Source organism: Grammomys surdaster, unplaced genomic scaffold, assembly GCF_004785775.1.
Source record: "Grammomys surdaster isolate TR1022 unplaced genomic scaffold, NIH_TR_1.0 126036, whole genome shotgun sequence".
Taxonomy (NCBI): Eukaryota; Metazoa; Chordata; class Mammalia; order Rodentia; family Muridae; genus Grammomys; species Grammomys surdaster.
This window is the reverse complement of record NW_021620849.1, coordinates 2,817,099-2,833,103: the sequence shown is the minus strand read 5'-3', so window position 1 is coordinate 2,833,103 and position 16,005 is coordinate 2,817,099. Positions and strand designations below refer to the sequence as shown.

Below are 16,005 nucleotides of genomic sequence, written 5' to 3'. Positions count from 1 at the left end.
ATATATATATATATATATATATATATATATATATATATATATATGCCGGTGTATGCATATGCCAGGCGTAAGCATCTGGTGTCTTTCTCTCAACTGTAATTGATACAGAGTGTCTTGATAAACTTGGAGCTTACTAATTAGGCTAGACTAATTACTAATCACCTGGCTAGCCAGATGAGTCCCTGGGATCCTCCTGTCTTCACCTGCTAGTGACAGTATTACTGGAGCGTGCTTCTACTGTACACAGGTCTTGGCATGGGTGGTAGGGATCCAAGCTCAGGTCCTCCTGATTAGAACAGCAAGCATTTTACCCATTTGACCCACCAAGCCCCCTCTGAGACTGTGCTTTTAACTTGCTTTTCTTTTTTTAAATTTTTTTTTTTTAAGTACATGAGCACACTATAGCTGTGTTCAGCAGACACACAGAAGAGGGCATTGGATTTCATTACAGATGGTTGTGAGCCACCATATGGTTGCTGGGAACTGAACTCAGGACCTTTGGAAGAGCAGCCTGTGCTCGTAACGTCTGAGCCACCTCTCCAGCCCTCCTTTTTTTTTTTTTTAAACCTACAGTTCAGATCTGTCATCTAGTCTGTAGCCATCCTTCTTCATCACCAGTTTTTTTTAATCTTTAATTCTTAATTTAATGTCCATTTCAGTGTTTCCTTGTATCACCTGCCAGGAATAATGCAGCATAAGAAAGCTTGTTAATGAGGTTTGCATGGTAGAAAAAAATCAGTATTTAATATTCAAAGATGCTGCCTTCATTTTAGCTGCTGTAACAGTATCATAGACTGGATGACCCAGACAGCAGACATTTATTTCTTGGGGTTTTGGATTCTTAAAAAAAAATCAAAATTCCACTTCCTCCTTTGTCTGGTGGGTCCCTGTTGTACTTGGTGGCATTCCCGTCGGAGCCATATGTACTAGGGAGGCAAGGCTCAGTCGGGTCACTGGGTACTTTTGGTTTTCTTTAAGATTTATTTAACGATGTCTGTGTGTGCACTTGTGTGTGTGTGGGTACCCATGAAGTCCAGGAGAGAATGTTGAATCTTTTAGAGCTAGAGTTACAGATGTTTCTGAGATGTCTAATGTGGGTGTTGGATTCCAATTTCCAGTCTTCTGGTAGAACAGTAACCAGTCTTAATAGCCAGCCTGTCTCTCCAGCTCCTCTGTTTTTTATAAGGACCCTGATCTCCTTGGTGACTCTGCCTCCCCACCTAATTACCTCCCAAAGGCCCTACCTCCTAATACCGTATCATTGGGAGGAAGCATTTTGGGTAAAAACATTCAGGTGATGATAATAGATACAACTGTAATTTTTTTTATAATAAAATTTTATATTTGGATCTTCTTTTAGGTTCAGCATGAGCTTTAACAGACACAATCTGAAATACTATGTATTACCAAAGAAGCCGAAAAAAGTGGCATTTGATTGCCTAGAGTGGATCAGAAAGCATCACCCTTGTGAGTACAATTGTGTAATTGATATGACTAGCCGGGTGGTGGTGGCGCACGCCTTTAATCCCAGCACTTGGGAGGCAGAGGCAGTCAGATTTCTGAGTTCGAGGCCAGCCTGGTCTACAGAGTGAGTTCCAGGACAGCCAGGGCTACACAGAGAAACCCTGTCTCAAAAAAACACACACAAAAAAAGAAAGAAAATTAATATGTCTAAAAGTAATAGATTAAAAAAGTCTCTTTCTATATACACTGTACTACAATAGAATATGTTAAATTGCACATTAGCATTTTCTTTTTGCATTATGATAACACCAACTTGCTATTCGTGGGGAATATTATAATATTGAAATCTCATTTTGTTAGATAACAATAAATCCTAACAAAAATATATTAAGTATACCTCCTACACACTTACATTATCATTCTTGGTGTCGGTGTCTTTTTCTCTGTCGTATCTCAGTGTATGAATAACACTGCTCCTTCTCCCAAGTCTGTTTGCCTTTGAGTTATGTTGGCTAAAGTGAGTCTCCGACATTGTACCAGCTTTCATGTGACCCATCTTCAACATCTTCATCATTTTCTCATGGCTTTTGTAAACTTAGAAAGCACTTTTAATAGTTATAATATATTTATTTCATAGCTCTTTATCTTAATTATCTTCATATGTTTTCTTTTGAGCTCCTTTTATACCAAAACTTTGAGCATAACTCCTTGTACCATATTATTTCGTAGGTTCTTTTCCTGGAAGGAAACTGAGTCAAAGGGTTTTTACCAGGCTCTTGATAACTTTTCCCATATGTTTCTACAAAATTTGTTTCAAGGTAGCTCCCCATTGTTGACTCAGCATGAGACAGCCCAGGATTATTTGTCCTGGGCACCCTCACAGGAACAGGGTTACGAGACCAGTCTTATTTTCTGTGTTCACAAATTCCTTGCTTGAACTGTTCTGTGTGATCATCCTGTATCATAAGAATGCTATAAGGTTTATTTACAAGGTCATCATGTATTTCTAAGAACATGTGTAAATGTGTTGTTATTTAAGTGAAAAATCCTGATTTCTCACTACTCTTTGGGCTTCTTGGCAGACGACTCAGGGATAATTTACTGCCTCTCCAGGAGGGAATGTGACACAATGGCCGACACCTTACAGAGAGAAGGTCTTGCTGCTCTGGCTTACCATGCGGGCCTCAGTGATTCTGCCAGAGATGAGGTGCAGCACAAGTGGATAAACCAGGACAGCTGCCAGGTGACTCTTGCAGAAGTCTGCAGCCCTTTCCTTGTGTATCAGCAGTTTTGCATGTAAATAATACAGGTTTTATTTGAAACAGGGTCTTGCTATGTAATTGAAACCAGGGCAACCCTCCTGCATCTACCTCTCACCTGGCTCTGCTGTTTCCTTTTGAGTGAGTGAGTTGTTTGTGTGTGTGCATGCACCCGGCGAGGGGTGGGGGAAAGCTGGAGGGGAATGTGGCATGCACATGCATGTGTGGTCAGAGAACAACTTACAAGAGACTGTTATTTCCTCCCACCGTGTATGAAACTTAATGTCTTCAGGCTTGGCAGCTCTCTGAGCTTTTTTTTTATTTTTATTTTTTTATCTTAATGGTGATAAACATCCAAGTAAGGCTGATACTGAATCCATGAGGCAGTGAATACTTGAGAATGTTACTCGTTCTCAAGGGGACGACAATTGAGGCGAGGGCTAAAATGTTATTTTTAGTAATAGGATTTATCCTAAGAATAATAATTGCATACAAGGAAGACTTCACCAGAATAGTAGACACAGATGGAATAGTAAAATGTATTCTACATTAATTCATGAGATACATGTACCAAACACAGGACAGTCTTCAGAATCAGAAGGGGTAAGACTAGTCCTAAAAAGCATCCCAGCCATTCATTGTCTTTTGTGTTGAAATGGCCCATTCCTGCAATCCCCACACTCAGGTGGCTGAGACAGGAGGTTTGTCAAGAGTTCCAGGCCAGCCTAGGCTATAGTGTGAGACCCTAGTTTAAAAAGGAAAAAAAAAAAATCAAATAAGAAAGTAGTTTTTTGGTTTGCCTTGACTGAAGTACAGCTTTCAGTCTATATATTTAATCAAAATTCCAATATTTTTTCTTTGAAGAACTTTAATGAAATGTTTCTAGATTCAAGTGGAGGTTATGAGTTTGGCTATAAACTCAATAACATGACTGGGTGGAAGTGGTGGCAGCATATACCTTTAATCCCAGCACTTGGGAGGCAGAAGCAGGCAGATCTCTGAGTTCAAGGCCAGCCTGGACTTGGCCAGAATGAGTTCCAGGACAGTCACAGTTTTGAAAAACAAAACAAGAATAATAACATGAATTCTGTTTGCAATTTGTTACATGTAAAAACAATAAATGATAAAGTTTAATATTTATGAGAAATGGTGTTTGAAATGTAGCTCATGCATAGGACCCTAGGTTCCATCCTCATCACCACATAAAACTGTACATGGTAATATAAGCCTATAACCTCCATGCTCAGGGGTTGGAGTCAGGAGCGTCAGAAGTCCAAGGTCATCCTTAGCTACATGCTGAGTTTGAAGCTAGCCTGGGCTACATGAGACCCAGTCTCAAAATAAGAGAAAGAAAGAAAGAAAAGAAAAGAAAGGAAGAAAAATGAAGGGGTTGCTTAATGGTTAAGAACATACACTACTGTTGTAAAGGACCCAAGTCTGGCTCCCAGCACCCATACAGGTGCTCTCAGCCACTTGTAACTCCAGCATGAGGGGGTCTCACACCTGAGCTCCAGCATCTGTGGACACATGCATACAACACACATAATTGTGTGTGTGTGTTTGTTTGTTTGTTTTGAAACAGGGTCTTTCTATGTAGTCTTGACTGTCCTAGAATTTGTCATGTAGACCAGGCTGGTCTGTAACTTACATACATCTGCCTTCCTCTGCCTCTCAAGTGCTGGGATTAAAGGCATGTGCCACCATTGTAATTTTTAAAGATAAAATGTTACTCAATTATGGCATTGGTTATCTGGTTTTTAAAAAAATCATTTTACATTCTGTTTTGTTTTGTTTTCTTTGCCACAGAGTTTCACTGTGTAGCCCTGGCTGTCCCAGAGCTTACTCTGTAGACCAGGCTGGCCTCAAACTCAGAATTCCACTTGCCTCTGTCTCCTGAGTCCTGGGATTTAAAGCCTATACTACCACTGCCAGACTCAGTTTAGATTCTTATACCAAAATAAAATACACAGGGCTGGAGAAATGACTCAGTGGGTAAAGGAGCTTACTACCAAAAGTGACCGCCTGAGTCAGGCCCAGGGACCCACATGGTGGAGGGACAGCATCATTTCCACAAGTTACGCTTGGACCTTATACATGTAGTGTGTGTGGTACATGCACATATATGCATATATATACACACACACTATATATACACACACAAACACTAAATAAATGTAGTAAAATAAAATATAACATAGAGCTAGGTCTGGTGGTATATGATTATGAGTCAGGAAGCTTGCCGTGAGTTCCACACCAGCCTGATGTGTAGTACCTAACCAGTCAAGGCTACAGAGATGAATAATTCTTAACAAGGGCCTGGAAAGATGGTTCAGTAGTCAAACTACTCACTGATCAAGCATGAAGACCGGAGTTCAGATCTCCAGAACCTTATAAATGGCCCACCTCTAATTATAGAGCTGGAAAGGTGGGCATGGGCTCACCAGAACAAATGGTCTAATCAGGTTAACTCTATGGAGATCAACTCTGGAACCCTGCTTCAGCAAATAAGGTAAAGCGTGATGAAGAAAGACTATACATATAAGCACTGTATACACACGCGCTCGATAGAGAAAATAACAGCCATGCGTGGTTGCGCATGCCCATAACAGCACTGGAGTAGAGACAGGCAGGTTCTTAGGAGTTCACTGGCCATCCAGCCTTGCTAGCTTCCCTATCAGTGAAAGACGGTGTCTCAAGCCAGGAAATGAAAGAGCAGTGGAAAAGGCCCCATTGTTCTTCTCTGGTCTCTGCATGCACACACATAGGCATACAGACCTACCTACGCCTGTGCAGGCACCACAAATGTGCACCACATAGTACACAGGGATATAGACATACACACTCATGAGCATGCACCACCTACACACAACACACACAGTACAATGGCATCTGTGTACACACAGTAAATCTTATTTTAAATAGAGGTTAAGTGGAAAGTACTGATTGTGATTCATGTGTTATTATTTATGTTCTTGAGCAATGGAAAAACTAAGCTTAAAAAAAATTCTTGGAAGAAAAAAATTGCTAACAATGTTTCAGAAACTAAGCATGTGCACATGGGTGCATAGAAGGTAAATGGCAGCACAAGTTGTCTTCAGCACATAAAATGTACGAGTGTAATTTTTTTTTGTTTGTTTGTTTTAGTTTTGGTTTTTCGAGACAAGGTTTCTCTGTGTAGCCCTGGCTGTCCTGGAACTCACTCTGTAGACCAGGCTGGCCTCGAACTCAGAAATCTGACTGCCTCTGCCTCCCAAGTGCTGGGATTAAAGATGTGTGCCACCACTGCCTGGCTAACTTTTTTTTGTTGTTGTTAAAAATTGTATGTATATGAGCCAGGTGTGGTGGGCACATCTTTAATCTCAGCTCTTTTGTGAGTTTGTGGTCCATCTGGTCTGCATAGCAAGTTCCAGGACAACCAGGACTACATAGAAAGAAACTCTGCCTCAAAGAGGGGGAAAAAAAACAGTTTAAAGTAAGTGAAAAAGAATTTGAGTCTAGCTTCAAATTTAAAAGGAACACGGAAATAAGGATGTGAGAATTTTAAAAAAAAAAAAAAAACAGAACAAAACATTTTTTCCAGTTGTGTTGATAATTGAGCATGGTAGCTCATGCCTGTGGTCCCCTTACTTGGGAAGCTGAGGCCAGAGGCTTATGAGTTTGAAGCCAACTTGGGCCATATGAGAGCCTCTCATAAATAAAAACAAAAGGAAGAACTTTCAGAGATGGTTGGGATAGCCTGTACCGTGTGCCTTGCAGCCATGCACTCACCTAACTAACACTGGGGGCTGCAGCCTGCCTCACAGTCTGTCACTCTGGAGCTACTGTAGGCCAGCATCTCTCATTTCCTCAGCCTTTGCTAGCTCTCCAGCATTAGAGGCTGCAGTGAGCTTTCTTTTACCTGGAACAGTTCCTTTTTTTTTTTTTTTTCTTTTTTCTTTTTTTCAGTTTTATGTACATTGGTGTTTTGACTGTATGTCTCTCTGTATGAGGGTGTCAGATCACTTGAAACAGTAATTACAGACAGTTGTGAGCTGCCATGTGGGTACTGGGAACTGAACCCTGGTCTTCTGGGAGAGCAGCCTGTGCTCTTAACTGCTAAGGCATCTCTGCAACCCCAGACATTTCTTTTTAATCAAAGAGCCATAGGTTTAGATGTATGAGACCTGGAGTACAAGCCCGTCAGTGCATCCTGTGCTAATGGGATACTGATTTGCTGACCCTGTGCCTCTTTTACTCATAGTGGCAAAATCATGTCATTAGCCTTAGTGTGACTACTAGATATTTCTGTCGCTTTTGTAATGCTATTCTTGCAATAGGTAGTCATTTTTTAAATGCTTAAAAAAGACTTTATTTGTATAACATAATTTTGCCTGAATATACAGTATTTTTGCCTTGATCAAATTAAGTCCTAGATTTTCAACTGAAATACTCTTTTTTTTTTTAATATTCTTTTGTTGTATATATGGGGATGGGGAGACGTGCATATGTGAGTGCAGGTGCCCTCAATCCCGAAGACATGTTGGGTTTGCCCCTGGGACTAGAGTTACAGGCAATTGTAGAGCTTCTCACAAAGCCCGGCTCATTTCATTTATTCCTACGTATGTGTTTGCTGGTCCCCACAGAAGACAAGAAGAGGCAATTGGATCACCTGGAGTTTATAGGCAATTGTGAGCTGCTCACCCTGGTGCTGGAAACTGAACTCAGGCTCTACAAGAGCAGTTTACCCTCTTAACAACTGATCCATCTCTTCAGACTTCAAAATATATACTCCTGAAAACAAACTTGTCAAGCTCCTAAAGATTAACTGTTGCCTAGCTCCTACCGAGTAATATGTATGGACCAAGGAGAACAGTCCTTGGCCTTTCTGTTTGTTCTGTTTTGTTTTCTTTCTGTATAAGCAACTTAGGCTTTTATCTACAGTTCAGTTTGCATAAGCTTTTGCTTTGGAATCAGCGGTTGAATCACACGAGTTAGCATTCGATCACTTGGTGACACGTTGAAGACTGATGATAAGCACCAGGGCAGAGGAGGACATCATTGTTTCTGAGTCTGGGAAGAGCCAGTTGCTTGTGCACCTTAGCTGGGTGCCATAGCTGTGTAAGCAGCACCCACCATGCTTGCCTGTCCGGAGCAGAGGACAAGGAATCAGCACACAAAGTTCTGCTTGCAACTGATTCAGGATCCTTCTGATGTTAATACCAAGTCCACAGAAAGATCCTGCTACCCTGAGCAGGAGCTTCTACCTTCTTGGATCGGAATAGAATTATAAGTTACCAATATGGAAATCTCACCTTGATCATGCTAAATACTGTTGTGTGCAGTTATTTTAAATTGTTCTTTAATGCATTATGAGTCTGATAAGCTTATTTTTTCATATCAGGTTATCTGTGCAACAATTGCGTTTGGAATGGGAATTGACAAACCTGATGTGCGATTTGTGATTCATGCATCTCTTCCTAAATCTATGGAGGGTTATTACCAAGAATCCGGCCGAGCTGGAAGAGATGGGGAGATATCTCACTGCGTGCTTTTCTATACCTATCATGACGTGACCAGACTGAAGAGACTTATAATGAGTAAGCCAAGTACCACATTCTGCCTGTCATGGTCCATCTCATGAGAATAGTCTGTCCCTGCTGTTATAGTACTTGGGTCCTGTTCTCATTAAATAGTCATAGAAAAATGAAAGCATTTAATATATATTGTTAAGTTTACTTATAGTTTATTATAAAGGTACTACATTCTTGTTTGGTAAGGTCAAGTGATACTAACATGCACAAAGCAGTGTGTTTCCAGACTAGGCAGGCTAAACTTCCAGATAGTGGCTTCCATTATACCATTCCAGACCCAGTCTTACATAAAACACCACTTCCAGGAAAATGAACTCTCTTGTAGAACCATCCAGGTTGGAGAGAGCCAGGTGTAGAGGCATATGACTGAGTCTCACTTGCTGATGGAAGAGAATTGCTTGAACCTAGGAATGGAATTGATTATGAGGGTTGTCCAGGCAACAAAATGAAAACCTGCCTCAGAAAAAATGAGATGGGGAAGTGAGACCCAGTCTTAGAGGGAGGAGGAAAGGAAGAAGGAAAGGAGGGGCAATAGAGCCAGATTCGCCCATGTACCCCTTTTCTACTTTACCCTTTTCCATTAGATGCAGGCAGCATCTTGTATTTGGTATTCGCCTTTCCCAAGTGCAAGTGTCTTAAAATGTAAATAGGTGGTCTGCGAGATTTCCCAGTGGTTAGATGCTGGTCACCAAGCCTGGTAACCTGAGCTCAGTACCCCCAACAGATGTCCTCTGTCCTTCACACATATACGAGATAGCACGTGTACATACATCCACATATTGGTGTGCACTTCTACACCTAAGTAAAATGTCAGTGTAATTGTGTTATAGAATCGTAAGCTTTTTCCTGACTTTCTCCATTGTCGCCGTGTCTCATCACAGCCTTGTGCAGATGCCTTTCAACGTTTGTACAGTTACATGTATCAGGGAAATTTCAGCTATCTTGTAGGTCAGATGAATCTGTATTTTAGAATTTGATTTTATCATATGTGCTCCTTTCTTAAATATGTTTTGTGATCCTGTCCCTGTGTTTTTGAGACTCTGGTCTCATTTATGCTGGCACGGGTACTGAGCATGGGAAATGGCACTAGCCACAGTCACTCCTGTGAAAAAATGACCTACAAACAGATTTTGTAACTTGCTCCCAAGGTACTAGAGGGAACATTTATGGGAGGGACGGCCAGATGCACTGTGGCATTGGTGCAGTGTGGGTTCATCCACACTTCCCATATGTTAGGTAGGGAACTTTTTGGTTTGGGTGGGTTGTTTTGGTTTGGTTTTGGTTTTGATTTTTTGAGACAAGGTTGTTAGTTTCTTTTTTTGTTTTTTTTTGTTTTTCGAGACAGGGTTTCTCTGTATATCCCTGGCTGTCCTGGAACTCACTCTGTAGACCAGGCTGGCCTTGAACTCAGAAATCCGCCTGCCTCTGCCTCCCAAATGCTGGGATAAAGGCATGCGCAACCACCGCCCAGCTAGGTTGTTATTAGTTATTAGGTCTTAGTTTCTTATTGTTGTTTGTTGGGATTTTTTGTTGGTCTTACTGGTTTTCTTTTTGAGATACAGTCTCACTTTGTATAGCCCAGGTTGACCTTAAACTTGTGATTCCCTGCCTCAGTCTTTTCAGTGCTGGGACTGCAGCAGTGAGCCATTAAGCCACCTCATGCTGTCTGAAATGCTTTATTACCTGTCAGCTCATTTTATCTTTACCACGGCTCTAAATGATGAGACCATTACTTACCTCACTGCAGAGGAGAAGATGAGATGGAGAAGTGGTGAGGCTCAGGTCCCTAATCTGCAAGTTCATCTAACTGCAAAGCCTGAGCGACTACACCAAGAGGCTACTCAAAACACAGCAATGAGTTTTCACATTTAGATGGCTGGTTTGTGTTTTTAAACAAAACCTGGACAAGCAGTCTTCCATTTATCGTGGCTTGACTGATTTCAGCTTTATGATAGGTTGATATATTCTATTAAGCCATGCTCTAAATTTTTTTAATGATTTATTTATTTATCTTATGTATGAGTATTCTATCTGTATGTACACCTGAATGCCAAGACAGGGCATCATACATTATAGTTGGTTGTGAGCCACCATGTGGTTGCTGGGGATTGAACTCAGGACCTCTGGGAGAGCATCCACTGGTCTTTCTTAACCATGGAGTCATCTCTTCAGTCCCATCTGGATTTTATTTTATATGTATATGTAAATGCCTGACTGTATATGTGAACCACGTGTGTGCCTGGTGCCTGTGAAAACCAGAAGAAGGCATCAGATTCCATGAAACTAGAGTTATATCTGACTATGGTCTGCCATGTGGGCACTGAGAACTAAACCCACATCCTCTACAAGTGCTCTTAATCACTGAGCTATCTCTTCATCTCTGCATTTTTATGAGCTAGTAAAATATAGTTTGGTCTTATCTTGTGATGTGGGATGTTGGCAGTCTCAACTCAAAGTCAGCCTGACAACCACCAGGGTCAGTGACCAGCAGTTTACACCTGCTGTGTTACTCACCTAGGATTTTCAGGTACATTAAGTGCGTGTCCCATGCATATTTTCAACTCAGCCTTATCAAAGCTATGACCTTTCATAACTCTAAAAAGCGTTTGTATTATTAAGTCTAAGTATTCAAATCATAATAACCTAGCAACCATTTGAAAAAAGTAATACTCAGAAATTGGAAATAAAATAGTAATTTGATTCTTTAGTAATAATGATTGCCGATTAATTGAAAGTATATACCAGTGGTTTTTATTGCATTTTAATTGTTTCCTGTGTGTGCATGCCACGGTGCATGTGTAGTGGTCAGAGAACATCTTATGTGAGTTGGTTCTCTCCTTTCGCCATGTGGGTTCCAGGAATTAAGCCCAAGTCATCAGGTGTAGCAGGTAGCACCTACCCTGCTCAGCATCTCACCAGCTCCACTTCCTGTTCTTAAACCTCGGGCTCAAATAGCTTACTCGCACTCCTCGCTTCCTCTTGTGTGAGCACGTGTAAGGGGTGCTAGGGATCAAGCCCAGGCCTTGCGTGTACATGCTAGACAAGCATTGTGCCACTGAAAGACATCCCCAGGCCTTGCATGTACATGCTAGGCAAGCATTGTGCCACTGAAAGACATCCCCAGGCCTTGCATGTACATGCTAGGCAAGCATTGTGCCACTGAGAGACATCCCCAGGCCTTGCATGTACATGCTAGGCAAGCATTGTGCCACTGAGAGACATCCCCAGGCCTTGCATGTACATGCTAGGCAAGCATTGTGCCACTGAAAGACATCCCCAGGCCTTGGGGCTTTTTGTTAAGTAGTTGTGATGTTGTTTGAGACTAGCTCTCAATTATGAAGCCCTGGCTGGCCTAGAACTCACTGTGTAGACCAGGCTGGCCTTAAACTTCCAGAAATATATCTGCCTCTGCGGCCTCGGTGCAAAGATTAAAGGTATGTGCCACCGTGCCTGGCCAGTTCTGTATTTTTTTTTTTAAGACAGGGTCTCACTATATGTAACCCAAGCTTTTATTAAACTCATGATCCTCCTGCCTCATTGGGATTACAGACATGTACCACCAGCCTTGTCATATTTGCTTTATTGCACTATACCACGGCAACTATAAAAGTTCCAACTTCACAAGCCTACCACAAATATAATGTGTTATATTTAATATCATGAACTGTCTCAAATGACCAGTTTGGACAAGGCAGCAGATGTAGGTATTTCTATTTCCCTTAAATCTAGGACATCCTGTCTCTGAGTTCCCTAGAAGTGCCCTGGATTCTTGACCAGGTTCAGAAGTCCTAGTGTGTTAGGACTTCAGCTATGGGTACTGCTTACTTCCTGTAGATATGCAGCTCAGAATAATAAAAATGTAAAGAAATTTTCAATTTGAAAAAAATTGAACATTTTAGGATGAAATAGCTTATGCCAATAATCCCAGTATTTTGGAGGCTGAGAAAGGAGAATTTCACAATTCAAGGCCATCTTGTGATACTTTATCTGGAAGAAAACAAAGATGAAGAGGAGGAAGAAGTACAACATTTCTATAAAATTAAACCCACAAGAGGCAAACTTAAACATCCAGTGACTTGCAGCATAAAAGACATCATTGGCACTGTGTTATTAATAGCAATTTTTCTATTTATGATTTACTTTAAATACTGTTTTCATATTCTTTTGGTTTTCTACTATAAAATTTAATTTTGTTCTGCTCTTCATCTCTTTTAGTGGAAAAAGATGGAAACTATCATACAAAGGAAACTCACGTCAATAATCTATATAGCATGGTCCATTACTGTGAAAACATAACAGAATGCAGAAGGATACAGCTTTTAGCTTACTTTGGTGAAAAAGGATTTAATCCTGATTTTTGTAAGAAATACCCAGATGTTTCTTGTGACAATTGCTATAAAACTAAGGTAATTACTTAAGTGGTGGGACACGCCTTTAATCCTAGCACTTGGGAGGCAGAGGCAGAGGCAGAGGCAGGCGGATCTCTGAGATCAAGGCCAGCCTGGTCTACAGAGTGAGTTCCAGGACAGCCAGGGCTACACAGAGAAACCCTAGCTCAAGGAATAAAACAACAACAAAGGCAATCAGAGCTCTCTGAGTTTGAGATAGTCTGGTCTACATGGTAGGCTCCAGAACAGCCAAGGCTACATATGAAACCCAATCTCAAAAAAATAAAATAGTAAAATAAAAGTAGGCCAGGCATAGTGGCTCAAGTTTGTAACCAGTGCTTAGGGGGCAGAAGCACGAAGGTCAGAAATTCAAGGTGGTCTTCTACTGTGTGATGAGTTTCAGGCCAACCTGGGCTACATGAAACCTTACTTCAGAAAGTAATAGAAAATAAAAAAGTAAAGATCCAGAAAGATTCAACATGGGCAAGCAGGGTATTTTAAACTCAACTGTAATCTATATTTAGAGATCTCAGTCTCAAAGCAGTAGTAGTAGTATTTTTGAAAATCCCTTGTTTATCTGTAAAAGCAGTGAAAACACCATGATGATGTAATCCCAGCAGTTCAGAGACTGAGACAGGAGGATAGAGAATGTGAGGCCAACCCGGGACCACAAAGTGAGATCATGTCTCAAATAATAACAACAACATGGCTTCTGGATAAGTTCAGTATTGTCAGGCCTAAAATAAGCTTGGAGACTGTTAAACTCATTCATTAGGTACTTATATTATGGCAATTTCACACACACAATCTCCTCAGTATTGGATTGATCCTAAATCCTCAAGGCATACCAGGCAAGTGTTCTACCAAAGAACTATATACTCACACCACCACCTTTTTATTTTATTCTTTTAAAAGACCAGATCTTTATAGCTAGCCTAGTTAGCTTAACTGTCAACTTGAACAGCCTATAGTTGTCATCTGAGAAGAGAGTCAGTTCAGGGATTGTGTTTCATGTTTTAATGTCTATGGTGACTTGCTGTTTACAGACTTTTGCACACTTGCTATGTTATTTAAACTAACTTTAGTGTGCTAGGAACACCCAGTGAAGGGAGCCAGACATGTAATACAGTGTACTATGTAGTGTTACAGAAATATATAGAGCTAGAGAGAGCAGAGAGTGACTTAGTCTGTGTGGAATCTGTAAATTCATTGCCCATTCCACCCACCTCACCCTTATTTGCTATGTAGCTGCTCTGTGGAGGCTATGTTGTAGGAATTTAGGGTACATCCAATATGGAGAATTAGGGTAGATGAAGGCAGAAGCATCGTCTAGTGATGAGGACAGACACTGAGGAAATGTGAAGAAGAACTAAAAGGAAAAGGTTAGGAAAGAAGAGATTGTCATGGTGGCAGCCCATGTAGTTAATTCAGCACTCAGAAGGTGGATCTATAAGATAAGGCTAGCCTGGTCTAAGAACTGAGGAGAAATGAGAGAATCTGTGAACTGCATGGACGGCAGTGCCTTCATTTCACAAGGGACAACACTGCTCCAGGCGCTGTGAAGGATGGGGACAGTGCTGGTAGGTCAACCTGTTGTCTGAAGCAACAGAAATATGGCTACTATAGAAGCCTAATTGTATTATTCTATTCTAGAATGTAGGAGTGTGAGCATTTAACACTCAAGAGGCAGAGGCAGGTAGATCTCTGTGAGTTCCAGGCCAGACTGCTCTACATACTAAGTTCCAAGATAAAGCTAGGATTATTACACAAAGAGATCCTGTCTCAAAAAGAAAGGGAGGGAGGGAGGGAGGGAAAAGAAAGGGAAGGAAAGAAAAAAAGAACAAACATTTGAAACTGCCTTAGGGTGTGTGTGTGTAATGAATTATAAATTTTACCATAATTACTATTAAACTCTAGTGACCTGGGTCTAGTTATCTTAGTTATAGCAGAAGGTAATTTTTTTATTTATAGAATTATAAAACAAAAGATGTAACTGATGATGTGAAAAATATTGTAAGATTTGTTCAAGAACACAGTTCATCATCAGGAACGAGAAATAAAGGACCTGCTGGAAGATTTACTCTGAACATGCTGGTTGACATCTTCTTGGGTAAGTTATTTACTGTGTTATTTGAATTATATTACTTCAAATTACACATCTAAGGAAGTGATTATAAATGCATTTTAAAAATCACTAAGGTGAGATTTTACATTAAAAAATAATGATGATAGGACTGGCAAGACAGCATAGGGGCCTGAGTTTGATCCCAGAACCTACATAAAGAAATCCAAATGGTGTGTTAGCATATGGCTTTAATCCCAGCACTCAGAAGGCAAAGGCAAGCAGATCTCTAAATTCAAGGCAAGCCTGATGATCTACAGAGCAAGTTCCAGGATAGCCAAGGTTACACATCGAAACCCAAAGAACTTAAGAAAGGGAAGAGGAGGAGGAAGAAGTAGAGAAGGGGAGAAGTCCAGAAGTGGGCTGGGCGTGGCTACTGTGCTTGCTACTGTGCTTGCTACTGTCGTGAGCATGAGAGCCTAGAGTCTGGATCCCAACACCCATGTAAAATCTGAGCCTAGTAGTACCTGCCTATAACCCTAGTGATGGGCAGATCCCAGGGGCTTACCAGCTAGCCAGTCTAGTCAGAGTGGAGAGCTTCAGAAAGAGTCTTAACTTTATCCTCTCCTGCACATGTATGTGTACTCATGCATGCATATACCATGCACACAAAGCCAAATGTGGGTAACACATACGTGAAATCCAGTGCTGTGAAAACAAACGGGGATCTCTGAGCTCACAACCCAGCAGGCCTGACACATGGTGAGCTCCAGGGCAGTGAAAGACCCTGTCTCAAAAAGAAAAGGGGACAGCACATGAGGCACAAAACCCGTGACTGTCCTCCGGCATCTACACACATACGAAAGCATGCATACACATGAATGTAGTCACATGCAGAAGATCATGCTAGCAAAGCTTATACATGTTCATCTGAGTGAATAGAGTGCGGTTTGCTTGGAGAACGTCCTGTAAATTGCCTTCCAATTTTAATTTTTGTACTTTTCAAATTTTATATGTGAGTATTTTACCTGCATTTATGATTGTACATCATTTGCATTCCTGGTGTCCACAGAGTCCAGAAGGGAGCATTGGATCTCCTGAACCTCAGTTACTAACAATTGTAAAGCCACTATGTGAGTGACGGAATTCAAACTCAGATCCTCTGGAAGAACAGCTACTGCTCCTAACTGCCATTATCTCTCCTACCCGATACTGTGTGTGTGTGTGTGTGTGTGTGTGTGTGTGTGTGTGTGTGTGTGTGT

At 41.1% G+C, this 16,005-nt stretch overlaps 1 protein-coding gene across 2 annotated transcripts in view; it reads left to right on the top strand.

The window, feature by feature from the left end:
• The window catches only part of Blm (BLM RecQ like helicase), a 91,771-nt gene that overhangs the window by 61,016 nt on the left and 14,750 nt on the right, over positions 1-16,005 (top strand). For both annotated transcript variants that reach the window (XM_028754817.1, XM_028754815.1), the window contains exons 13-17: positions 1,361-1,467; positions 2,547-2,707; positions 8,104-8,299; positions 12,509-12,699; positions 14,653-14,791. In XM_028754817.1, the coding sequence (XP_028610650.1) occupies positions 1,361-1,467; positions 2,547-2,707; positions 8,104-8,299; positions 12,509-12,699; positions 14,653-14,791 (794 nt within the window). The remainder of the gene's footprint in view (positions 1-1,360; positions 1,468-2,546; positions 2,708-8,103; positions 8,300-12,508; positions 12,700-14,652; positions 14,792-16,005) is intronic.